This window comes from Monodon monoceros, unplaced genomic scaffold (assembly GCF_005190385.1).
Source record: "Monodon monoceros isolate NGI ecotype Baffin Bay Population unplaced genomic scaffold, NGI_Narwhal_1 Super_Scaffold_6, whole genome shotgun sequence".
Taxonomy (NCBI): domain Eukaryota; kingdom Metazoa; phylum Chordata; class Mammalia; order Artiodactyla; family Monodontidae; genus Monodon; species Monodon monoceros.
The window spans coordinates 53,927,322-53,953,726 of NW_021703783.1; the positions used below are offsets into that span (position 1 = coordinate 53,927,322).

At 36.3% G+C, this 26,405-nt stretch overlaps 1 protein-coding gene across 5 annotated transcripts in view; it reads left to right on the plus strand.

Annotated features, from left to right (window-relative positions):
- Window positions 1–24,092, plus strand: part of RAB3IP (RAB3A interacting protein) — a 50,334-nt gene extending 26,242 nt beyond the window's left edge. For 4 of the 5 annotated variants that reach the window (XM_029204681.1, XM_029204683.1, XM_029204684.1 and 1 more), the window contains exons 4-11: window positions 2,277–2,372; window positions 8,347–8,424; window positions 9,090–9,293; window positions 13,839–13,967; window positions 15,464–15,576; window positions 19,031–19,130; window positions 19,489–19,558; window positions 23,736–24,091. In XM_029204681.1, the coding sequence (XP_029060514.1) occupies window positions 2,277–2,372; window positions 8,347–8,424; window positions 9,090–9,293; window positions 13,839–13,967; window positions 15,464–15,576; window positions 19,031–19,130; window positions 19,489–19,558; window positions 23,736–23,818 (873 nt within the window). In that variant the 3' untranslated portion in view covers window positions 23,819–24,091. Of the gene's footprint in view, window positions 1–2,276; window positions 2,373–8,346; window positions 8,425–9,089; window positions 9,294–13,838; window positions 13,968–15,463; window positions 15,577–19,030; window positions 19,131–19,488; window positions 19,559–23,735 lie in introns of all 5 variants that reach the window. The other variant, XM_029204680.1, reaches the window with a different exon arrangement.
- Window positions 24,093–26,405: the final 2,313 nt, after the last annotated feature.

The following is a 26,405-nucleotide window of genomic DNA, read 5'->3' on the forward strand; positions in this document are numbered from 1 at the left end:
CACAGAAAATAACCTTAATGAAACAGAAAAGTAATTTACCTGATAAAGAGCTCAAAATAATGGTCTCACCAAACCCGGGAGAAGAATGGATGAACATAGTGGGAACTTCAACAGAGAGATAGAAAATATAAGAAAGTACCAAACACAGGTCACAGAACCAAAGAATCTAATAATAGAACTGAAAAATACACTAGAGGGGTTCAACAAGAGGATAGATGATGGAGAAGAAGAAAGCATCAGTGATCTGGAAGACAGGGCAGTAGAACTCAGCTAAACAGAGCAGCAGAAAGAAAAAAGAATGAAAAAAAGTGAAGGTAGCTTAAGGGGCCTGTGGAACACTATCAAGTGGAACAACATTCACTTTATAGGGGTCCCAGAGGAGAAGGGAGACAGGAGGGGGCAGAGAACTTTTTGAAGAAATAATGACTGAAAACTTCCTCAACCTGGGGAAGGAAACAGGTATCCAGGTCCAGGAAACACAGAGAGTTCCAGAAAAGAACTCAAAGAGACACCAAGACATATTATAATCAAAATGTCCAAAGTTAAAGAGAATATCAAAATCAGCACGTGAAAACCAGCTTGTTACATACAAGGGAACTCCCAAAAGACTTATCAGCAGATTTTTCAGCAGAAACTTTGCAGGCCAGAAAGGACTGGCATGATACATTCAAAGTGCTGAAAGGAAAAAACTTTCAGCCAAGAATACTCTACCCAGCAAGATTATCATTCACCATTGAAGGAGAGATCAGCAGGTTTCCAGACAAGTAAAAGCTAAAGGAGTTCACCATTATACCAGCCTTACAAGAAATGTAAAAGGACTTCTTTAAAGCTGAAAAGAAAAGGCACTAATTAATAACAAGAAAACCCATGAAAGTGAAAGAAGGTTTTCTCCATCAGCCTAGTGTCTCAGTGCTTAGCATTACATCCTAAGATATTTTTTTTGCCTAATAATACTTCCAGTAATCTGTTTCCTTTGGAACCTTGCCACTCCTTCCTCCTTTAATATCTGAACCTTCTCTCTTGCTATCTCCATTATTCCCATCCTGCAATTTGGTTTTATATTCCAAGAGTTCTCCCCTTATGGTGGGGCTCTGTCCTTCTGGAAAGGTGTCTTTGCTGGATGCTTTGAGATTCCTGAGTGTTTAGAGCTTCACTGTACTGTTAGCTGCCTCTGTACTGCGTATGATTTTTGCACTCATCTCTAACTTGGAGCCTGTGAAAACCCTTCCCTTTTTCTCCATTTGTTCTCACATTTTTTTCTTCCAGTTTTTACCAAGGGTATAGTCCTCTGCTTTGGGGGCATTTGTAATGATTTTTGGGTTCTGAGGCTTTATACAGTATCTCTGTAGTCCCTTTCACTTTCTGGTGCTCCCTTCCACACAGTGACTGATCCTGTGGTCTGGGCAGTGTAGCCACATTTTCTCATGGTCTAAGATATGTTGGGATTTTCTTTTACCTAGTTTTGTTGAAGATGTAGTCATTTGGTTCTTCTGATATCCCAGTTGGAATATTTGGTTGTCAGGAATTGTCAGGGGATTGAAAAACTATGCTGCCACCACAATTACAGAATAACTGTATTTGTGGCTGATATATAGAGAGTTTGGATTTTTTTTTAATCTCTAAGTTTGAAAGATAAATTTAGGGTAACATAAAATTGCATATTTAACATCTTAATAAAGGAATTTTTAGCATCTATTTATGACCTACTGAGGAGTCACATATAAATGTAGGATTTTTGTCGTTAATATTCTTCTTAATTTTAAATGTAATATACATTGTTTGCCTCTGGTTGCAGTGTTAAATGGGTATAGTCTCCTAATGGAAATTTTAGACTGATTGCAGTATGGTACATGGAATTATAGGTAAACAATTTTTAAAGTAAACATGAAAAAACTTCACTGAACATTTATTGAAATGAATCAGCATAATTGAAGAAATTCCTTGGTTGCTAGAAATAAATATGTTCAGAGAAAAGTTAAGGAAAAAAGAATGAAGTTATTTAATTGTTTATTTTCACATGTAATGAATAATTATACTTAATCTTTGGATATTTTATGAAAAAACATGAAAATTTAATATGTGAGTTAGAATTATTTGTAATTTTAGACTTGCCTGATTGTTTACACATAGCAAGTGCTAAATAAACACTTTCAGTGTGAATGTTGTAGGTGGGGGCAGTATTAATATTTTGTAATTTTATTAGTAAAAATTGTATAGTCTGCTGAATCTAACTTCGAACTTTGGAAATAAAAAATAAAATGATCAATTTCTCATAGGAACTGAAGTTAAAAGATGAAGAGTGTGAGAGGCTTTCTAAAGTACGAGATCAACTTGGACAGGAATTGGAGGAACTCACAGCTAGTCTATTTGAGGTTGGTCTCTTTACATCTTGGCCAAGAGCAACGTCATGGTTTTTATATATTGATAGATTTGTTTTATGAGGGAATCTTGAAAAAGATATGCTTAGCTTCATGCATATTTATAAGTCCTCTAAAAAGATAAAATCTTTAAGAAATGTAAAGTCTACAACTTAAAATGATATGAAAAGAAAAAAACACTGTGGGTTACCAGAATCAGGTGGTTTAAAAATGTGTATGTGGAAAGAAAGGAGGTAAATTTTAATTTTGATTTTACCAACTATTTAGGGGCTGCTTTAGAGTATCTTTATATGATTCCGTAACAAAGATGGCAAACCCTTGAGGTAGTCTTCTGATAGGGGATGATTTGAGGAAAGTTAGAAGGCACACATCTTTATTTCCAGCCTGCCACAGGATTAAAATTCCTACCCGGTTCAAGCAGTGTTTCTCAGTAGGGGGGCCATTGACTTTGTTAGACATTTAGAATCCTTGGTGTATTAGGGTTTTCCAAGAAACAGAACCAATAGGATGTGTGTATATACATATATACATTTACATGTATGTAGAAAGAGACTTATGTAAGGAATTGACTCATGCAGTTATGGAGGTTGGCAAGTGCCAAAATCTGGAGGATGAGATGGTAGGCTGGAGACCCAGGAGAGATGATGGTGTAGTTCCAGTCTTGAGTCCAAAGGCCAGAGAACCAGGAGAGCTAATTGTGTAGTTCTAGTTTCTAGTCCAAAGGCTGACAGACTTGAGACCAAAGAAGAGCTAATGTTTCAATTTGAGTCTGAAGGCAGGAAGAATTCTCTTTCTCTTTGGGGATGAGCCTTTTTGTTCTAACAGGCCTTCAGCTGATTGGATGAGCCTCACCCACATTATGGAGGGCAGTCTGCTTTACTCAGTTTACCAATTCAGATGTTAGTCTCATCCAGAAGCATCTTCACAGAAACATCCAGAATGTTTGACTAAAGTATGTGGACACCTGTGGCCCAGTCAAGTTGGACACACAAAATTAACCATCACACTTAACCCAAATTCTAGTAATACTCCCTCATCATTTTGACAGCTTTTAAATATCCTTGTGGAGGATGGGGAGAGGGTATTATTCTTGGTTAAGAACCACTACCTTTAGGTTATAAGACCTTTAGCCTTCAGAAGTTCCTTATTAAAAACATTGATGTGTTACTAGAATGACTAGTGTCATTATCACTTTACCAATATTTTCTTTTTTTCCCTAAAAATTTGTTCTTAAAAATTTTAATGTAAAAAGAGATTTTGCCACCTGCCGATGCAGGGGACACAGGTTCGTGCCCCAGTCCGGGAAAATCCCACATGCCGCGGAGCGGCTGGGCCCGTGAGCCATGGCCGCTGGGCCTGCGCGTCTGGAGCCTGTGCTCCGCAAGCGGAGAGGCCACAACAGTGAGAGGCCCGCGTACCGCAAAAAAAAAAAAAAAAGATTTTGGAGGAAAAATTTCTTTACCTTTTGTTGTTTTTTTATATGCAGAATCTTTTTTAGTTTTAGCTGTATGTATTTGCTTACCTAGTTGTAATCCTAATATATTTTGTACTTTAAATAACATCTTTTCATGTTACTACGTAGTGAATGTAATGATAATCATAATCTATCAAGTGTACATTCCACAGTTTCTATCATTACAAGTAATATTGCAGAAGATATTTTCAAACATGTGGGTTTTCCGTGCCCCCTCTGCTCCACAACCCTTTGCCCTCTCCCCTGTCTTTTTGGGTGTCATTTGCTTTCATGGACGTTTAAAAACTAACTTATTTTCTTGTTTAGTTTGCTCATCTCAGAGATGAGAGGAAAATAAATTTAAGCATGGAGGTAGTGGGAAGTTAAAGATCTGGAACAGGAGCTGTGTAACTTGTTACATTTTTATATGTAGAAGGACTCGGAAACAAGACTTTTCTTCCAGCAATGTCTGGTTAGAAGAAATGTTTATAAATATATGGATAGTAGATAAGCAAACAAATATATTATGCTACTTATGTTAATTTTGATTTCCTATCTGCCTGCCCTTAATTTTAACCCTGCTTATTTCCATCCATCTGCACTTACATGTGCATTTTGTTAGATGAAGTAGGGGGAGAACAAACAAACTTTTCCCTCTCTATAGTAGGATGTGAAGTACCAGAAATGCGGTTCATGCAGTGAATGAAAAAGTTATCTAAAAAACATAGTTTTGGGATCCCTAACTTATCCCCAGCCTAACAATGGCTAATAGCCTTAACTGTGTATACTTTTTGGGAAAGAAACTACACTGATTAAAGATGATTTCAGTAATGAAGAAAGTTGTATTCAAACCAATACGAATTTAGAAAAAAAGGGCAAAACGTTTTTCTGTGGTCTCAGTTGTGTCTTCATGATTTCAGTTTACCATTGTCTTATGAAAAGATGTTTTTTGCCTACATTTTATGTGTATGTGTCTGTAGTTTTTTTAAGAATTAAAGATTTTTCTGAATAAACTCAATTTGTACAATTTTGGTAAACTTGTAAACTCAGATTAGGAATTTATTATGAATGATGAATAATCTTGAATATAATTATACTTTGTATTTAGCAAACTTGAGTCTTAAATGTATCAAATACAGGACTCTAAAATTTTATATATGTGTGTGTATGTATGTATATATATATTTTTTTCTTCTAGTATTTTAGATTTTGAGATAATGTAAAATATAAAATGAAGTTGGTTGAAAGAATGCTTTACAAAGTAGTCTACATTTAACATGGAAAAAAAAGATATGTAGTCTTAAGATGTTTTTATATTTTTTCAGCCAGTTTTAATAAATGTCTATGATATGCTTAGTTTTCTCTCAACAATGCCATATGGCACATATTGTATAAATTATTTTGTCTGTGAAGAAAATGAGGCATAATTAGAGTAAGGAGCAAAGTTGGGACTCAGATTCATGACCTTGATCTTGCTTTAAGTGCTATGAAAGTCATAAATGGAACTTCATTTGTCTCAAGCCACAGAGACAAATTTGAGCATGGACCTTCATTATGATAAAGATACCTACTATTTATTGAGAGTTTCCTATGTACTAGACACTGTTCTAAGAGCATATGTACTTACTTACAAATTATGCACATACACTAACACACATATAATATGTTACAGTATAAAACAAAAGTTTTTAAAAGAGTGAGATAAAGATGCTTAAATATTTTATAATAGTACAAAAGTATTTTATTCTCACTAAAACATATTGTGTGTGTGTATATTTATTTAGTGAGAGCAGTGTGATTGAATATGTTACCTTGTTTTTGAAATCTTATTCTAAATTTATGATCCAGATGAAGGTCTGGTCTAAATTCCATTTTTAAAATTTAGATGTAATGCTGCTGCTGACTCACAGATATACTGATCCAAAAGGAACAAGTACTTCTTTTCCTGTAATAAGTCATTATACTGAATTTTCAGTCCCATTGCCAGTTATGTGAAGGCTTTTCCAGAACATTCTCTAGTGAATTTTTGTCTTCTCTAATACCAACAAATTGTTTTTGCAAATTAATCAGAAGATGTTGAATAAACACTTTTTGTAAAAAAGGGAAGAAAATCCCCTTCATTTGAATAACTGCTAACCAGATAGGAAAAAAATTCTGTTTTTAAAGTTTGTAAGTATACAGACATGAATATTTGTATAGGTCAGAGGTCTGCAGCCTGCAACCTGCAGGGCAAAACTGGCCTATATATACTTTTGTACAGCCTAATGAGACAAGATTGGTTTTTACACTTCCAAATGGTAAGAGGTGGGGAAAAAAAAATCAAAAGAGGAATATTTTGTGACATATGAAAACTATATGAAGCTCATATTTCAGTGCCCGTGAATTTTTATTGGAATGGCCACACTCATTGTTTTACTGTCTATGGCTGTTTTCACACTGCAGCAGCAGAGTTGAGTAGTTACAATGGAGACCATATGGCTTACAGGGCTCAAACTACTTACTATCTGGCCTTTCTAGAAAGTTCGCTGACTTCTCATATAGATGATACTTATATCATTTTTCAGTTTCAGAATGAGAGTGATAGAAAAGTTCTCAAACTTTTTTGAATATATCCTTTGATGTCTTTTGTCAATTTGCTAAAACCTATGAATTATCATTTTAGATACTGCTCCTGCCTCATTCTAGCTCTTTTCTCTTTCCTTTTTGGACTCCAATAACATGTATGTTATACCTTTTCAATGTATCCCTTATATCTCTAGGGGACAAGTCACCCCAAATCCCAGCTCACTTTCCTGGATTTACCTGTTCTCCTAGATCTTGGTCCCCTGATTCTTCACTCTTTTGTTAGCTCTCTAATGTCTTCAAACACATTTTTAAAAAATGTCCCACTTTTAAAAATTGTTCTCTGTAGGAAGTTTGTTTCAAGTTGCATAGTCCGCTATTTATGAAACCAGAGTCCATTTCCAAACATTTAAACAAATATTCTCTCCTTAGCACGAGTTACTTCTGCATTCATAGTTTAAATATCACTTATCTTGGTGGGTCAGATAGATATGTTTATTATTTTGAAACTACCTGTCAAGTAGTGTTTTATTGACAGCGACATCACAGAAAAATCTAGCACAGCTGAAACATTTGTTATTTTTAAAAGAAAAATGCTTACCTCATTATTAAATTTGATAGCTCTTACAGACTTTGACACAAGATAACCAGCATAATTGTGCATGGCATATTCTCACAGTTAATCTCATTATAAAGCATTGATAGTAAAGCTTCTCTTATTTAAAATAATATAATCTGTAAACTCACATTCATGGGCCACATACAAGCTGCAGTTCATTACAGTACTCTAAGAGCAAATGGACAAATGGGAGTGCCACCGTGGAATTCTGGTGTGTAGAACTTCTACTCTCCCCTGAACAGTCAACAGACCTAGTGAGGGTTTCTGTTGTCAAATGATTAAATGTCTTTGAAGCTGATTTCCTTCCTTCCTTCCTCCTTCCCTCACGTTCTTCCTTCTCATGAACTGTAAACTGAAGTTCTAAAATACATGTTCTTAAATCTTGGGGGATTATCTTGAGCACCTGTATACTGTTCCAGTCTATTCTTATTCTTTATAGGGATTATTCCATACAGGAGAGTAAGCTTTTTAAAGTACAAGTAAGATCATGTCACTCTCTTCCTTAAAAAACCATAAGGCTTCATAGTGGATTTAGAATAAAATCCAGAATTTGTACTCAGATATTTTATTTGATTATTAGAATGTAATCAGAATGTAAGCTCCTTAAGAGCAGGGACCTTGTCTCTTTTCCCAGTGTATTATCAGCACCTGGAACAGTACCTCATGAAGAGGTGTCATGACTAAGTGTTTGATGAATAAGTGATATATGAATAAAGGGGAATTAAATACCTAGAGTTTCATATTTGTGGTACTAAAAAGTTAAGATCTTATTAAAGGGTTAACTCTGATTTGCCTTTTTAGATTGCTCTGCACAAAATTGTCATTTAATATCATTTTGTGAATACTTTTATTGGAAGCTCTAAGGTTTCTCAACTGTTATTCCTATAAACTGCAACATTATTGATGTGTTAATATTTTTACTTGTCCCTTCTGTATGCCTTTGCTGTGGGTAGTTATATGAATGAATTGTGTGTGTGTGTGTGTGTATATACCAAATTATAAAAACCTAACTGCAGAGAAGTTGGATTTGACATGTGGGTTATGTGTTTTCCTTCATCACATTTGCAGTCCTTACACAGGGATTGATCAGAATGATCAAACTCAACTTGGCTGCCTCAGTGGTAATAGATACTAAAAGAAGGTACCTATTCCTTATTCCTAATAGTTGGTCTGGCTGATGACAACTGCTATTTCAGCAGTTAACGCTGGATACTTAATTTTAGGCAAAATTTTGTTAGTGTATCTTTGCCTCAATCATAGACACATGTTGAAAGATTTTTGAAAACAAATGCTAGATACTTTGTTTCCAAAATTTGGGATGTTAACTTTTTCAGGAAGCTCATAAGATGGTGAGAGAAGCAAATGTCAAGCAGGCAACAGCAGAAAAACAGCTAAAAGAAGCACAAGGAAAAGTAAGTTGCTGCTGCTTTTAATACTATAAGATGTAAAGAAATTAGTGATTACTATTTTAAAAATACCTTAACATTTATTGGATTTGTTCTGATTATAAAAGCAGTGCTTACTTTAGAAGATTTTTAAAACTACAGGAAACTATAAAGAAGAAAATAGCTACTACATATATATAATTAATAATGAATGTTTGGTGTCCATTTATATTAGAAGCAAATGATTTAAAGCCTTGTGAATCACATGTATTATCAAAAGGATTACATAATCACATTTTAAAGTTATTATTTATTTTCTTAATTCACTAAAAAAAAGCCAACTGAAATGTTATTAGATTTTACTATTTTAGGAACGGACAGCAACTAATCATAAGCTATTTTTTAATATATTTTGAAGATTTTGAAAATTCACATAAGTGAAATGTTAGACATTTTGATAATTTAAAAAATTTCATCTGATGTGAATAGCAGCTGAATCCAGACTGTATGGAAACATCAAAAAACTTGGTTTTAAAAAAAAAAACATTTGGTTTTACTTTCCTTTTATTAATCCATAGGAAATACAGATTAAACTTATATTTCATCTTTGAAAGTAACCAAATTGCTAACATTTAGCTGCATCTGTCATAAAACATATTCAGTGTATGTGACTGTGTTGATTTCTTTTCAAGATTGATGTACTTCAAGCTGAAGTGGCTGCATTGAAGACACTTGTATTGTCCAGTTCTCCAACATCACCTACACAAGAGCCTTTGCCAGGTGGAAAGACACATTTTAAAAAGGGGCATACAAGAAATAAAAGTACAAGCAGTGCTATGAGTGGCAGTCATCAGGACCTCAGTGTGATACAGCCAATTGTAAAAGACTGCAAAGAGGTAACTCGTCCAGGACTGTCCCCTCTGACTCTGTTGATACTTATTAATTCTCATCACTGAGGTGTTGGTTATGATTTTTGCCAGCAAAATTTTTAGTACAAAATATTCAATATTAAGATGGGGGAGGCATTATCTAGAGCTGGCTGCTTTCAGGGATTCTTCATTTCCCTTCTCTACCTGGCTGATTTTGGAGTACCCGCTGGAAACTTGGTAAGTTTCTTAATCTCGATATTTCATTTAGGGAGCAAACTGTCATGTGTTGTATAAAGGAGAGTGGGTGGCTTTAATGATATGACTAGTCAAAATTTATTGCTAGAGTGCTCTAGCAAAATATGAATATAAGAATGTGTGAAAACATTTAGGTGATTTTCTTGAAGAATGGCACATTGCTTTTACTTAAATTCTGGGAGAAGCAGAATTTTATATCAGTAAGGTAGTCCTAGAGTTCAGATAATTAACTAACAAAAAATGGAACTAAGGGTAGCCTTATCATTTTAAAAGATATGTTATAAAGATAACTGAGATAATAACTGGAAATATTTTGAGGTGTTTTTTTTTTTTTTTTTTTTTGCGGTACGCGGGCCTCTCACTGTTGTGGCCTCTCCCGTTGCGGAGCACAGGCTCCAGACACGCAGGCCCAGTGGCCATGGCTCACAGGCCCAGCCGCTCCGTGGCATGCGGGATCTTCCCGGACCAGGGCACGAACCCGCATCCCCTGCATCTGCAGGCGGACTCTCAACCACTGCGCCACCAGGGAAGCCCCTTTTTGAGGTGTTTTGAGTAAAATAGTTTTTACTTACATATGATGAGAAAACATTTCCAAGGGGATTGATCACTAATTAATGAGCAGCCTTCTCCCATGTTTTTCTTAAAAGCTATATTTTACATTGTGAATTCAAGTTCATCATTATTCATTAAGAAGCTGTGTGTGCTTGTTCAGATTTTTGCATGGAAGCCAGGAGTTTATTAAATTGAATAACCAAGGTTGTTACTTATTTTAATTGAATTGCATTTTTAGTTATTAATAAAAAAGATGCTAGTGAGAGAGAAGTTCAGTACTTGGTCAAATCTGAATGTGACAAAATCTGAAATTCACATTGGTTTCTATTAAAAATTTAAGAAGCTTTTTTAGTCATAACTTTAATTCTGATTTCTTTCAATTTAGATAGTATTTTTTTTTTGGCTGCGTTGGGTCTTTGTTGCTGTGCGCAGGCTTTCTCTAGTTGCAGCGAGCAGGGGCTGCTCTTCATTGTGGTGCTCAGGCTTCTCATTGTGGTGGCTTCTCTTGTTGTGGAGCACAGGCTCTAGGCGTGTGGGCTTCAGTAGTTGTAGCACGTGGGCTCAGTAGTTGTGGCTCGTGGGCTCTAGAGCGCAGGCCCAGTAGTTGTGGTGCACGGGCTTAGTTGCTCCACGGCATGTGGGATCTTCCCAGACGAGGGATTGAACCTGTGTCCCCTGCATTGGCAGGTGGATTCTTAACCACTGCGTCACCAGGGAAGCCCTAGATAGCATTTTTCATTGCTTGGTACAACTTGTATTTTTGCTATGGTTTCTCAGTGTGTGTAATTATGTACCTTTTTTCCCTATTGTCTACACTAAGAAAATTTAAATATTTTCTCATGGAAAATTTTAAAGTTTTGTTTTTAATTTACAAAATTCCTTAAAATATGAATAGGCAGCATATAACTTTTTGCTTTCCACATATATCCTGTTTTCTAATACATGTGAAAAACTTGTCAAATAGTTTCATTAGACAGCAGAAACACATAAATTTGACTTGTGTACGTCTCAGAAAACGATCTAACAATTGGAAGGAAAATGAAACATGTCCATGTTTCTGCAGAAAATGTGATGGGGGCATTTGGTCATAACGTATCTTCTGAAAGCATTTAAAACACATGTGAATGTATGCACACACATGTAATGAGGCAAGGCTTTGAGATCAAGTCACTCAGATGTCAACTTTTACTGGTTTCTTGCTCTGTAACCTTGGTCAAGTTATTTTATTTCTCTAAACCCTAGTTTCCTTATCAATAAATGGAGATTATAATATTTATCTTGCTCAGCTTTTAGGATTAAATGTTTGTGAGGTGCTTACCATAGTTCCTGACAGAGTCAGCTCTTAATAAATTAATTACTGCCTTTAAACTAGAATCTTTCCTTAGAACACTACTTACCTACTTTGAGCTTTATATCCATCAAAGGGTAGCCTTTACAAAGAAAGTGAATTTGAAAATGTAAGTATTACTTATCTGCTAATATTTTTATCCTTTCACCTTTAGCTTTGATTCAAGGAATTTATGGATTGGGATGAAAAATATTCACTCTGAGATTGCCACTATACACCTTAAAGGAAAGTCTGTAGGAAACCTGGGGTACAGTCAGCCTTTTGTTACTTTTGTGTAGACTCCCTGCACATCTGATTGAGCTGTGCTAGAGGCCATAGCTGCAGTCAGTGCTTCATTTATAGTGTATCCAGTGCTTCTGGCTTACAGTGCCAGGCGAGTGAGAGACACTACTCTGTGTTTGGGTGGCTGTGGGTGGATGTAGCTTTGTATGTTGACAGGTAGTGTTGAGCTGGGCTGAGGGAATCTGTAGAGAAGAATACTTGGGAAAATTTATTAAATTGGATGGGTAGAGAAAGGACAACTGGAAGAGTGAATAGGAAGGTGGGTGCCAGCCTGGATTATTACTGATAATTCAGATGGTAGATACTGGATGTTGAAATGCCAAAACAATCTAAATAAATGTTATATTTTAAGATAGTCTGTTTAGGAGGCTATGTGTGTGCTGCTTTTAGTCTTGCAGCTTATACAGTAAATATTTTGGAAATTCTTTTGGAAATGCCTTAAGGTAGTAGCAGAAGAATTGGTGTCACTTTTGACCCCAAACGAGGTTTCACGGTTTAGTCAGTCTCTGTTTATTCAAACATGTTATTTTTAAATTCTTTTTTGAAAAATTATTTAATTAATTTATTTTTGTGTGTGTTGGGTCTTGGTTGCTGCGCGGGCTTTCTAGAGTTGCAGCGAGAGGAGGCTGCTCTTCGTTGTGGCATGCAGGCTTCTCATTGCGGTGGCTTCTCTTGTTGCGAAGCATGGGCTCTAGGCGCGCAGGCTCAGTAGTTGTGGTGCACGGGCTTAGTTGCTCCGTGGCACGTGGGATCTTCCCGGACCAGGGCTTGAACCCATGTCCCCTGCATTGGCAGGTGGATTCTTAACCACTGCGCCTCCAGGGAAGCCCCTCAAACACTTTATTTAATTAACTTGGCTCCAAATTACTTTTTGATTATTTTCACAAAAGACTTATCATCCTTTATATTCAGAACAGTGTGCACTTGTATCTTTTTCTATTTTAACTTTTTTTTGCGGTACGCGGACCTCTCACTGTTGTGGCCTCTCCCGTTGAGGAGCACAGACTCCGGACGCGCAGGCTCAGCGGCCATGGCTCACGGGCCCAGTCGCTCCGCGGCATGTGGGATCTTCCTGGCCCGGGGCATGAATCCGTGTCCCCTTCATCGGCAGGCGGACTCTCAACCACTGCGCCACCAGGGAAGCCCTGCACTTGTATCTTAAGGGGAGCTGCAACATTACTATTATTTTTTTTTGGCGAGGTGGTTAATAGTAGTGTCCTTGGACACCATAGTGGATACATTGAAAAGCACCAGCTAGTCATTTGGGAGTTTGGATTGTTTTTTTAAAAGAAAAATTGCGGGGCTTCCCTGGTGGCACAGCGGTTGAGAGTCCGCCTGCCGATGCAGGGGACACGGGTTCGTGCCCCGGTCTGGGAGGATCCCACATGACGCGAAGCAGCTGGGCCCGTGAGCCATGGCCGCTGAGCCTGCGCGTCCGGAGCCTGTGCTCTGCGACGGGAGAGGCCACAACAGTGAGAGGCCCGTGTACCGTAAAAAAAAGAAGAAGAAAAGAAAAATTGCTGCAATGGAATATTACTCAGCCATAAAAAAGAGTGAAATATTGCCATTTGTAGCAACATGGATGGACCTAGAGATTATCATACTAAGTGAAGTAAGTTAGAAAGAGAAAGACAAATATGATATCACTTATATGTGGAATCTAAAAAAAGATGCAAATGAATTTATTTACAAAACAGAAACAGACTCACAGACGTAGAAAACAAACTTATGGTTACCAAAGGGGAAAGGACGGGGGAGGGATAAACTAGGAGTATGGGATTAACAGACATACATTACTATATATAAAATAAACAACAAGAATTTACTGTATAGTACAGGGAGCTATATTCAGTATCTTGTAATAACCTATAATAGAAAAGAATCTGAAAAATATATGTATAACTGAATCACTTTGCTATATACCTGAAATTAACACAATATTGTAAATCAACTATACTTCAGTTAAAAAAAAAGAAAAATCACTACTGTGTATTATAACTGATCAAGAATGGTCCAATTATTATTTTAAATAAAGAGTATTTCTTTTTCAGTAATATTTAAATTAGGTTTCAGTTTTATAAAGTTATTTTATGTTTGTACTTTTTAAAAAGTTATTTTGTGTTTTCTTTTGTCAGGCTGACTTATCCCTGTATAATGAATTCAGATCTTGGAAGGATGAGCCCATAATGGACAGAACATGTCCTTTCTTAGACAAAATCTATCAGGAAGATATTTTTCCATGTTTAACCTTCTCAAAAAGTGAGGTAATTAAAAACACATTTTAACAGAAATGCATTAAAGTTGTTCCTATACCTTTTACTGAGTCATGTTACATATTTTAATATCTCTTACATAAATAAGTTATAAAGTGTCATATTTTACCATTTCTCCATTCCATATTAGGATCGTAATAATTTCTTGGCATTCACTTACTGAACCTCTTTCCTTATTTGAGCAGAGGATCACTTATGCTGCAGTGTGTTGCATTGGAGTGAAGTATTAAATATGTAAGGGGGTAGGACTTAATTTTTAGTCCAAGGTTCAGTGCAAGGGAAGTTATGTACACTCTAAAGTGTTTGTTGGGTTTATCTGTATGTGATTAAAAAGAAGTCCTATTTAGTTTCTTCTTCTTTAAAACAGGGGAAAAAATGCCTTCCTTGCCTGTATCACAGGATTGTTAAGATAAAATGAAGTGAATTAAGTAGATAGAAAAATTTTTTAAAAAATACTACACGGCAGTATACAAATGTAAGGTCATAAGTTTAATTTGTTCTTACATGTGGAAAGTTTGTCTACAAATATCCTGTTAATCAGTGTTTAAGAAAGTTAATCCTAAGAGTCTTTTGTTAAGTCTTTAGAGGATTTAATTATATAACACTGCTTGTAAGGAAAAGTTAAGATGAACAGTAAAATGCTTTTGATATGTAGATATGTTAGTCATTGTGGCTCTGGTTTTAGGTAGGCTGTTCAGTATGAGTAATCTTGCCAGAATGAAATTTGTCTATTTCATCAATTGTTTATCAGTTACTACCGTCTCCATCTGGGCATTTAATACTTGATAACTCAGTTAATTCGTTTTTTTGGGGGGGTTTTTTTTTTTTTTTTTTTTTTTTTTTTTGCGATACGCGGGCCTCTCACTGTTGTGGCCTCTCCCGTCGCAGAGCACAGGCTCCGGACGCGCAGGCTCAGCGGCCATGGCTTACGGGCCCAGCCACTCCGCGGCATGTGGGATCTTCCCGGACCGGGGCACGAACCCGTGTCCCCTGCATCGGCAGGCGGACTCTCAACCGCTGCCCCACCAGGGATGCCCTCAGTTAATTCTTTTGTAGACTCTTGTGCACATAAATACATGATCAGTAAATATATAGCTATAATTAACACATATTGCAGTGTTATGAATGACCAATAGGAAAAAATAATGCATAAGTTTAGCAAAATTAAAGCCTTAGGATATTCATTTTGAAGTGACGTAACCAATGGATGTTAATTATGGGTAAGGGGTGGTGTGGAATTAATGTCTTTAATCTCCTTCTAGGTAATAAGAAAAGTTATTTAGCTATAACTGAATTGCCTTTCATAACAATGTTTGAATTATAAAAGAATTCAAACTGAGATTATGTGGTTTCCTTCTTTTTCATTAGCTAAGGCAAATCTAGTGGACCTTGGAAGAAATAATTTTTAAAAACCAGTTTATTATAGAATAGAATTTTTATATTTTCCTGCCAGCATAGCATCTAATACTTCTTTGTTCTTTTTGAAGTTGGCTTCGGCTGTTCTGGAGGCAGTGGAAAACAATACTCTAAGCATTGAACCAGTGGGACTACAACCTATTCGATTTGTGAAAGCGTCTGCAGTTGAATGTGGAGGACCAAAGTACGTTTTCAAAACCATGTCTTAGGGAAGATACTGAGCTTTTAAAATTTTATGTGTTGTAGTTATTTAATATTTTCTGGTTTTAAATGTTAAATCTCTTGTCAGTTTTCTATTTAAAGTCTGTGCAGCCCAAAGACCAATCCCTGGGCAGTGTGGGGATTTCAAATTTAGCATCAGTGGAGAGCCCTTTTAATTACAAACGTATATGTGGGATCCAGGTAGATCAGGTGTTAGAAACTTCTTTAAAAACCGCATGTTATAATCCATTAGTTGATTATGAAATCTCTTTAGTGGGTCATAAGCAGAATTTTTGTTTGTTATACTTATATGTACAGCTATGTGTTCTGGGCTTTGTGTAAATTATTTCTTTTTGAGGCTTGCCATCAAAAATAGTTTGAGAAGACAGTGAATTAGACCAACTCTTACCAAGCATGAAAACAGGGTACCAGAAGGCTTGGTTAGTCCTCTCCTTTACTACTCTCATTATAAAACTTTCTCACTTTGGTAGATAAACAGCTCTGTCTCCCATATGTGAGAGATATTTGGCAGTTTTATACCTTCAGGGGTGACTCCCACACTTCGTAGCAGGGCAAGCTGTCTTCCAACTGGTCCTGGGAGGAGGAAAGACTGAAACCAACAGTACATAAAACGTTTGCCACAGCTGTTTAAAAAGTGACTTCAGAAGATTTTGAGGAAGCTGCTTAGTTGGTGGTGAAGAACTAGATCGGTATAGGGGACCGAAGAGCCCGAGAGAGCTCACAGCAAGCAATAATTGAATCCCATCAGGCCATTTTGAAGGCAGAGGAGGAAATAACTGGTTGAGATTAACTACTAGGTCTGTTAAAGCCAGTCGTAGGAGTTGTGTAGTTCTTGTTTCCTGTTACGCACGTCACACTCTCAGCAGCATCACACAGTGTTGGTATTTGGGTAACTTAATCCTGTATTTGCTCTGTGAGCCACACGTCTACCTAGAGTTATGTCCTGTTTGACACTCCCCCATGCCACACCTGTAGTATGGTGGCCTCTGAATTTTGGGGAAGAGATTTTCATTCCTAAATTCTATCCTTCAGCAAACACCTGGGTATTTTTATCCTGGCCATTAATACTTTTTGTACTTTTAGTTTCTATGTTATACCTTATTTTAAATATAGCAGTTTTTACTGTAGGATTTTAAATTTATACTTGCATTATATATCACACATTAAACATGCAAATATCAAATGATAACAAATCAGAGTCTCAGTTAAAGTAGATTTTTACAGTATTTTAGTAAAATAATTATACAGATTAGGTTTAGAGAATAATTTACATCGTTAAGAATATTGTTCTTGTGGGAATGGGGCCAGAAACCAAGGTGTTTGTGGTGCATATTGTGTGGAGAATACTAAAGAAGACGTTGTCCTCTTTTATGAAACGTGACGTATGGCTCTTGTGGATGAGGTTATCAAGATAAACACTAAACGAATGGCACAGTGCTTGGGGAATTTTGTGGAAGGCAAGATCATTCTACTGGTGGTGATCAGGGACTGTTCTTGGGATTTGATTTGATCTGGGCTTTTGAAGCATGGGTGGAATTGGGGAGATAAGGAACAGTACATACGACTGAATAAAGGAACAAGAAAACAGTGTGTTCAGAGGATGGTGAGTGTTTGGAGAGGGAAGATGTGAAAAAAAGGAATTAGAGGTGACTGATTAGAGGGATACTGTGAGCTTTTGGAAATCAATAGGAAGGGCTCTGGTTTTGGAAACAAGATGATAGGTCTAGATTTAGACACGTTGACATCCCTAAGTGAAAATGGCAAGCAAGGATTTGGAATCTTGGGACTAGAGCTGTTAGGGGATACTGAGGTAGTGTGGCATGTTAAAAAAAAACATTGGAATTAGAGGTCAGAAGACTTAGTGTTGAATCCTGGCTCAAATAAAAATATATTGGCTTTAGAAATGAGATAACTTAAACACTTCTTTATTATTTTAAAAGTTGATACTTAAAACCACTTTACCTGAGTCCTTTCAAAATTAGAAAAATAGTAGACAAACAGGTATGTCTGCTTCCAAAAGGTGATTTTTATCAGTTTGATGGTTACTTTTTTCTCTTGTGTAAATTGTGCTTAAAATAGTATAGTTCCAAGGACTTTTACCCACTTGTGCCTTAAATTTCTTGATTGTCTATCCTCCCCAAGCTAGTAGTTAGTGCTTTTAAATATTGTTATAGATCATTAAAGGAATTTTCCAATAAAGGAACAATGAGGCTAAATCTCTTTGAAAAGGTAAGAATTCTTTTGTGATTTGAATGGCCACTTCCAAAATTACCCTTTTAAATGCACATTCTCCATGTGTTTGCTTAATATGGAGGCACATTTGTATCATATTTCTGGTAAGTATAGCTGAAAATTAACGTTCATTTAATATATTTTTCTTTATTATATAATTTACAATGTTGTATAAAATGCTATTGGCCACTTTATTTTACTTAGAGCTACACTAATTTTGCATTGACAAGGAATGATAGCTATCTTCAGTCAAGCTTCTAATTTAGGAGGTTGACACCTGGGCTGCTGTGAGTCCAGCCTGATCCTGTTGAGCAGTGGAGTGACAGGTGGCCTGTCACTTAACCAACAGTCATTGAATGTCTGCTGTGTGCCAGGCCATGCTTGGTGCCAGGCATTTAAAGATGAATAAAATACATTTACTGTTCTCAAGAGGCTTTCAGGGGGACTTCCCTGGCAGTCCAGTGGTTAAGACCCTGCACTTCCAGTGCAGCGAGTGCAGGTTCAATCCCTGGTCGGGGAACTGAGATTCCACATGCCAAGTGGTGTGGCAAAAAAAAAAAAGAGGCTTTCAGCCTAATCCCAGCCAGAAAGCCCTCATACCAAATTTTACATGTTGTAGTATGCAAAGAGAAAGGTTGGTATGTCTAAATGTAGTGTACCCTTTGTGTAATTGTTAAGATTCAGTGTATTTGTACGGTAGCTTATTCCTTTGTACTTCTTAGGCCTAGGTGCCACGTTAAATGCATATATACCAACCCAACACACCAAAAAGTATCCCATCTGGAAGCTGTTCTCCTGCAAAGCTGTCAGTAACATGTTTTGAGACCTAAGCAGTCACTTTTAAGTTTTTTTCAACTGAGAGAGAAGTTGAAGTCCCAGTGGAAAGCTGGGAGCTGCCCTGCAGCTGATTACTCATTCGTAAGTTTGCCCCAGGACACATATGAACACATTTAGCTTCTATTTCTAGCACCATGGTTAAAGCTATGCCTGTAAGCTTATACTAGGATGTAAGCCCCAAAGGGCAGGGCTTTTGTCTTTTTCATCATTATAGCCCAGCATCACAAAGTGCCTGGTACGTGTTCGGTTCTCAGATATTAGTTGTCTTAATGAATATACAACTCGTCCAGAAGGTAGGGGCAAAATGCTTTTAATTTAAAAAACTAAAATTTATCCTTGTTTTACAGAAAATGTGCTCTCACAGGTCAGAGTAAGTCCTGTAAACACAGAATTAAATTAGGGGACTCAAGCAATTATTATTATATTTCTCCTTTTTGCAGATACAGGGTAAGTAATTTAACCACAAATTTCTTTTTTTAATTAATTTATTTATTTTTGGCTGCATTGGGTCTTTGTTGCTGCGCGTGGGCTTTCTAGTTGCGGCAAGTGGGGGCTACTCTTCGTTGTGCTGCGCGGGCTTCTAGTTGTGGTGGCTTCTCTTGTTGCAGAGCATGGGCTCTGGGCGTGCAGGCTGCAGTAGTTGTTGCTCGTGGGCTCAGTAGTTGTGGCTCAAGGGCTCTAGAGCACAGGCTCAACAGTTGTGGCGCACAGGCTTAGTTGCTCCTCATTAACCACAAGTTTTAATAAAGCTTGCTTTGATGTGAGATATTTGACTGTTTAACATTTTTTTTTCTTTTTGGCATAGATCACTTCTGTATGTAACTTTTTCACATATATTCGATATATTCAACAGGGACTTGTGAAACAGCAGGATGGTGAGTGTTCTTAATTCATTATAAAATATTTGCATGAAATTCAGTAAAAAGTATGGAACATAATAGTAAGCGCAAGTCAACTTTATCATTGGTACATTTATATTGAATCTCTTTTGTAGGTCTAATAAAATGTGTGAAGAATTTGGGAACAAATGCATCTTTTAAACATGTATTTAATCCTTATATTTGCCTCATTTTACTCTAATTTTAAGCAGAATCAGTTTTAACTTTTAAGGGGTGTATGATAAACCAGATGGTAAGTGTGAGAGGAGCATAAAGCCCATTGAATTTACTCCTTAAGAAATAAAAATGAACAAGCTCTAGACATGGTCAGATTTATTTTATTTTATTTTATTTATTTTTTAATAGATTTTTTATTTTTGGCCATGCCACGTGGCATGTGGGATCTTAGTTCCCTGACCAGGGATCAAACCCATGTCCCCTGCAGTGGAAGTGCAGAGTCCTAACCACTGGACCACCAGGGAATTCCCCAGATTTATTTTAATTACTGGAACCCACAAGGCACTAACAATAAATTTTTTCCTGTATTTTCTACTTTCATGTGTAAGTTAATAAAGCAGTCCTGAGCGTAATTCTGAGTGAAATAAAGATGACTGTGATCTAAATCAGCTGAGACATGTGGATGATATATCCAGGATAGTCAGCCCAGGACTCTGCTGGATATTTTTTAATGTAGTCTTTCATGATTACTTATGGTTTTATAGCCGAATGTCTTAAATACTAGGCATAGAAACTAATATGGCCTGACAGCTCAAAAGCAGTGTTTTGTTTTGTGTTTTTGTTTTTTCTTTAAATATGTATCATTGTTTTAAAACAGAAATAGCAGATACTAGGCTAGGGACAAGTCCATGCCAATTTTCTATTTGAAGTTGTGGGAAATTTTTCTGTTTTTATTTTTCTAAACATTGAAAATTTTCTTATACTTTAAAACTAGTAGATGCCTACTATCTTTCTGTCATGTAAACCAGTGAATCTTAATTCTTTGGAAAAATCAATCGTGTTGATAAAAACTTAGTTTAGCGTTTTCAAGCTCTAGTACGTTGAAAATAGTCATTTATTTATAATCCCATATAATTAGGTTTTAATGCATAAAAGAAAAGGGGTGAAACCTGTCTCTAATTAACATTGAATTTCAAAAGCCCACAGAGCATAAAAGCAGTCTTTAAACTATACAGTACTTTTTATGACTTTAATAAAATTTAAATCTTTTTTAATACCTATTGGTAGATAATATGATTTAAGCTGAAGAACAGATGATTTGTGTTAAGTTGTCAAGCATATTTTTTCTTCTTGTTAAAAAAAGAAGTTTTATGTAAAAGAATGAAATTAGAGCACTCCCTAACACCATACACAAAAATAAACTCAAAATGGATTCGAGACCTAAATGTAAGACCAGACACTGTAAAACTCTTAGAGGGAAGCATAGGAAGAACACTCTTTGACATAAATCACAGCAGGATCTTTTATGATCCACCTCCTAGAGTAATGGAAACAAAAACAAAAATAAAGAAATGGAACCTAATGAAACTTCAAAGCTTTTGCACAGCAAAGGAAACCATAAACAAGACGAAAAGACACCCCTCAGAATGGGAGAAAATATTTGCAAACGAATCAACGGACAAAGGATTAATCTCCAAAATATTTAAACAGCTCATGCAGCCCAATATTAAAGAAACAAACAACCCAATCCAAAAATGGGCAGAAGACCTAAATAGACATTTCTCCAAAGAAGATATACAGATAACCAAGAAGCACATGAAAAGCTGCTCAACACCACTAATTATTGGAGAAATGCAAATCAAAACTACAATGAGGTATCACCTCACACCAGTTAGAATGGGCATCATCAGAAAATCTACAAACAGCAAATGCTGGAGAGGGTGTGGAGAAAAGGGAACCCTCTTGCACTGTTGGTAGGAATATAAATTGGTACAGCCACTATGGAGAACAGTATGGAGGTTCCTTAAAAAACTAAAAATAGAATTACCATATGATCCAACAAGCCCACTATTGGGCATATACCTAGAGGAAACCATAATTCAAAAAGACACATGCACACCCCAATGTTCATTGCAGCACTATTTACAATAGCCAAGTCATGGAAGCAACCTAAATGCCCATCGAAAGACGAATGGTTAAAGAAGATGTGGTACATATATACAATGGAATATTACTCAGCCATAAAAAGGAACAAAATTGAGTCATTTGTTGAGACATGGATGGATCTAGAGACTGTCATACAGAGTGAAGTAAGTCAGAAAGAGAAAAACAAATATCGTATATTAACACATGGATGTGGAACCTAGAAGAATGGTACAGATGAACTGGTTTGCAGGGCAGAAGTTGAGACACAGATGTAGAGAACAAACGTATGGACACCAAGGGGGGAAAACCACGGTGGGGTGGGGATGGTGGTGTGCTGCATTGGGCGATTGGGATTGACATGTATACACTGATGTGTATTATATTGATGACTAATAAGAACCTGCAGTATAAAAAAACAAAAAGAACAACTAATACTAAACTTTCTTTGGGTTATTTGTATGGAAATATGTTAATATAAATGTTTCAGACATTACATGAAATTTCTAAAAATCTTATATGTGCTGCTATAATGTTATAAGTCATAATTCTAGTTATTACTTTAAAATGTATGTCTCAGAAACAACTAAATTTCCCTGTCAATTGCATTATTATGAACTTTCATCCAATCTTTAACCGCGGTCATTTTTAAGTCTTCTGTCATTTACAGACAGTTCTGGGTGTACTCTGATGCCTTAGCAAAAATGTTCCTATAAAAGGGTTTCATCTTCAGGGAATTCATGGAAAAGACTGACAAGTACAGGTTTCTGGTAACTGACTGTACTGCTGAACTGAAGGAATGAGCATTTTCAGAACTCTAATGGAAAACTGATGAATTCATAAAAGTGCTAACAAAAGGTCAAGATGGAAAAAAAATTACATGGGACTGAGTGAACTGATGAGGATGATTATAATTTTTGTGACTTTATGTTTGAATAAAAAAAAAGAAAAGAAAAAAAGTTTTTGTAGGGAAGAATGAAAGGTACTCTACTTTGTGAAAACAGGAAGAAGGGATCATGAGTGGTTGTGGTGATGGTGATAAAAGTGATATCTTGTCTGGTTCCTCTTACCCTTTCACTTACAGCATTTGTTACACATTGTATACTGAGTGGGTTTGTAGTAAATTATTGTTAATTTTACAATCTGTTTATTGTCTGTGCCTTGTGCTAAAAAGGATTTAAGGCAGTTAAATATAAAGCAGGGTTTCTCAGCCTTGGTACTATTATTATTTTAAACTGGATAATTCTTTGTTGTGGGAGGCTGTCTTGTGCATTGTAGGATGTTTAATAGCATCCCTGGGCTTTACTCACTAGATGCTAGTAATGAAAAATATATCCAGACATTGCCAAATGCACACCTGGGGACACATTCTCCCAGGTTGAGAACCACTGATCTAAATCAATCTAATCTGATCATATGTCAGAGAGAGACCTTTTATTATCTAAAACATAGAGCAAATTTCTTCCCACTTACAGAGGGAACTTTCAGAAGCACAGATAATTGAAATTTACAGTTTATCCTCTGCATTTATTTTTATTTCTAATTGAGCCATACACAGAATCTTTCCCTATTATTACTCACAAAGAATGTTACTAAGTTCTCTGGACTGTCTCTTGTTTTCCTTTTTTTCCTGTTTACTCTGTTGGTTTTAATGAAAAGTGAAAAATGGCCAAGATACAGCAAACTATAGCAAGAAGATGCATAAGTTAGATAATAACTCTTGTGTAATTGAGCATTGAGTGTAGTTACTCAAGAAGGCAGCAGCATTGCCAGTTACTCAGGACATTGAGATGCCTGCCTTCTTTTGGGCTAAAATGGTAGTCAGTCATTGATGTATCTAACAAATCGTTGTAGCAAAATTGGTAAATACTGCTTATTTATTCATAAAACTGGGATGCTCACAAGTACATGGAGAAGTTAGTGTGAAGCAGTGATAGCATGTCTAAGCATTAGGTACATCATTAGGAGACGCCCAACTGGCATTTCAGCTAATCTTAAATTTTCAGTGAAACAGATTAAAAATAATTAAGATAATAGTTTATGATTTATGTGTTTCTCTTTTCTGTTTGTATAGTTGATCAAATGTTTTGGGAAGTTATGCAGTTGAGAAAAGAGATGTCATTGGCAAAGCTGGGATATTTCAAAGAGGAACTGTGATGCTCTGCCTGGGACCATGCATGAACCTCCCTGAAGACCTGGAAAATGACTGAATATTTTTATGGTTACTTGATATTTATTTCCTTTCAAGGAGTGGGTCCAAGACTTTTTCCCTCTTTTGCAAATTACACTGAAAAGTACTATGATTTCTTTTAAACTGACCTATGCTGTGTTTGCTTATTTAGTTGAACACACTATAAAGAATTACAGGTGTACTAGTGATTGTAATTTATAGTTGCAAAAAAAAAGCTAAATAAATAAATATTAGATTGAGGGTATTTTTGCTTTCTCTTCTAGCTCTGACATGATATATAGGGTCAGCTGAATATATTGAATTGTAGTTTTCAAACTTCATAGCAGCCTGCAAAAGACAAGAAGGGTAAGTGAACAGGATCAGCTTCCTTCCCCGCCACTACAATGACTCTATTTTTGTCTGTTTTATATGTTAGGATTGAAAAAACATTTTATTTAAAGAAAGATTTCTTCTGAAAAGAAAGTTACTTTTATTCATTCCGTTCTCTGTAACTTAAAGAATCCCTTTATTATGGTGATTAATAGAGGACAATCACATTTTATTCTAGAGATGCACTCTTGAACATCTTGATGTAGTGTATTTATACTTTACATACATTGAGCACTGTAGTAATCATTGAAAGGGTATAAAGATAAATTAGGAGTTTGATGTGTGCTCAGGGGAGTTGGAAAGGGTGTGGGTTGAAAGAGTGATACTTGCAAAGGATACACTGATCACAGAGCCACTCGATCTGTCAGTTTCAAATTGTAAAACAAATGGTGTGGAAAAGCAAAAAGAAGAAATGAGAAACCACTTTAGTCCCTCCATCTAGAGAAAGCTACTCAATATTTTTGAAGAATAGACTTTCAGATATTTTCTACCTATGTGTGTACATTTCTGAAACAAAAGGTAGACTTTCTTTTTTTTTTTTACTTAAAAATTCTACAAATCTGGATCAATGTAAGGTTTTGATGATAGGATGTTAACTAATTGTGTTTGGAGATTAGTTTGTTTTAAATTTCTTTTTCATGTCATAATGCTGTGATGAGGATCCTTATGTATACTTCTTTGAACATTGTTGGCTTATTTCCTTCATATAGATGCCTAGAAGTAAAATTGTTGGGTCAAGCAAGGTACATGTGTATTTTAAAATATTTGATCTGCATTGCCAAATTGCCATCTAGAAGAGTTGAACCAATTTATATTCACAGTAGATGTGTATGAGAGAACTGGTGTTCTGAAGGTGGTATTACTTTCAGTCCTGTCTCAAAGGTTTGGTCAACCTTACGTATAGAAGACTCAGTCACCAGGATGGATGGAAGCGCACAGACAAAAGGATATTCGAGAATGGTATGGTAGAAACTATCATTACCATGCCCAGCTCAAGAATATGAAATTGAACATGAAAAGAAATTTGAAACTAGAATTTTATGTCTTGATAGTTCATGTGAGGGCATAATAAACATGTGCTCAGACTTTCAAAGCTTCAGAAGATTTTCCACACAAAGATGCAAATTAAAAACACTTTGGGGGGACTTCCCTGGTGGCACACTGGTGAAGAATCTGCCTGCCAATACAGGGGACTCGGGTTCGAGCCCTGGTCTGGGAAGATCCCACATGCCGCAGAGCAGCTAAGACCGTGTACCACAACTACCGAGCCTGTGCTCTAGAATCTGCGAGCCACAACTCCTGAGCCCACATGCCACAACTACTGAAGCCTGCATGCCCTAGAGCCTGCATGCCGCAACTACTGAGCCTGTGTGATGCAACTACTGAAGCCCATGCACCTAGAGCCTGTGCTCCACAAGAGAAGCCACTGCAATGAGAAACCAGTGCACCGCAACGAAGAGTAGTCCCCGCTCACCGCAACTAGAGAAAGCCTGTGCGCAGCAGCAAAGACCCAACGCAGCTGGAAAAAAAAAAATTGGGGGAGCTTCCCTGGCGGTCCAGTGGTTAAGACTCCACGCTCCCAATGCAGGGGGCACACGTTCGATCCCTGGTCAGGGAACTAGGATCCTGCATGCCGCATGGCATGGCCAATAAATAAATAAATTAAAAAAAAACAAAAAAAACAAAACACTTTTGGAGAAAATACTAAAACTAAAAGAGAAACAAATCCAGGAGATGCTTTGAGATTTGGGAAGAAAAATGATCAGATACGTAGAGAAAGTTTGTTGATAACTTTAAAAGAATAAAAAAGTAAGGCTAAAGAAAATTTTAAAACTTCAGGTAGATCCATAACAATCTAGAACTAAAATTATTTGCAATATCAACACAATGGGAATGGGAGAAGACCAGGGAGCATGGGGATATATTAAAGTTCTTGTTAGATGAAAAATGGAGATAATCAGTTAAAAGTGAAGAGACCAAGTAGAGAAAGAATATGATACGGAAATAAAAAGTAAAAATATAGTCAAGTTGGATTAAAGTATATGATAACAAAGCATAAGGACATGGAAATGTTGGAATAAAAGAATGGAAAAAAGATGCCAGGAAAATACCAAAAGAAAGCTAGAGTGGTTATACTGTTATCAGAAAAGAACATGATAGGACAAAAATATTATTAGACATAGA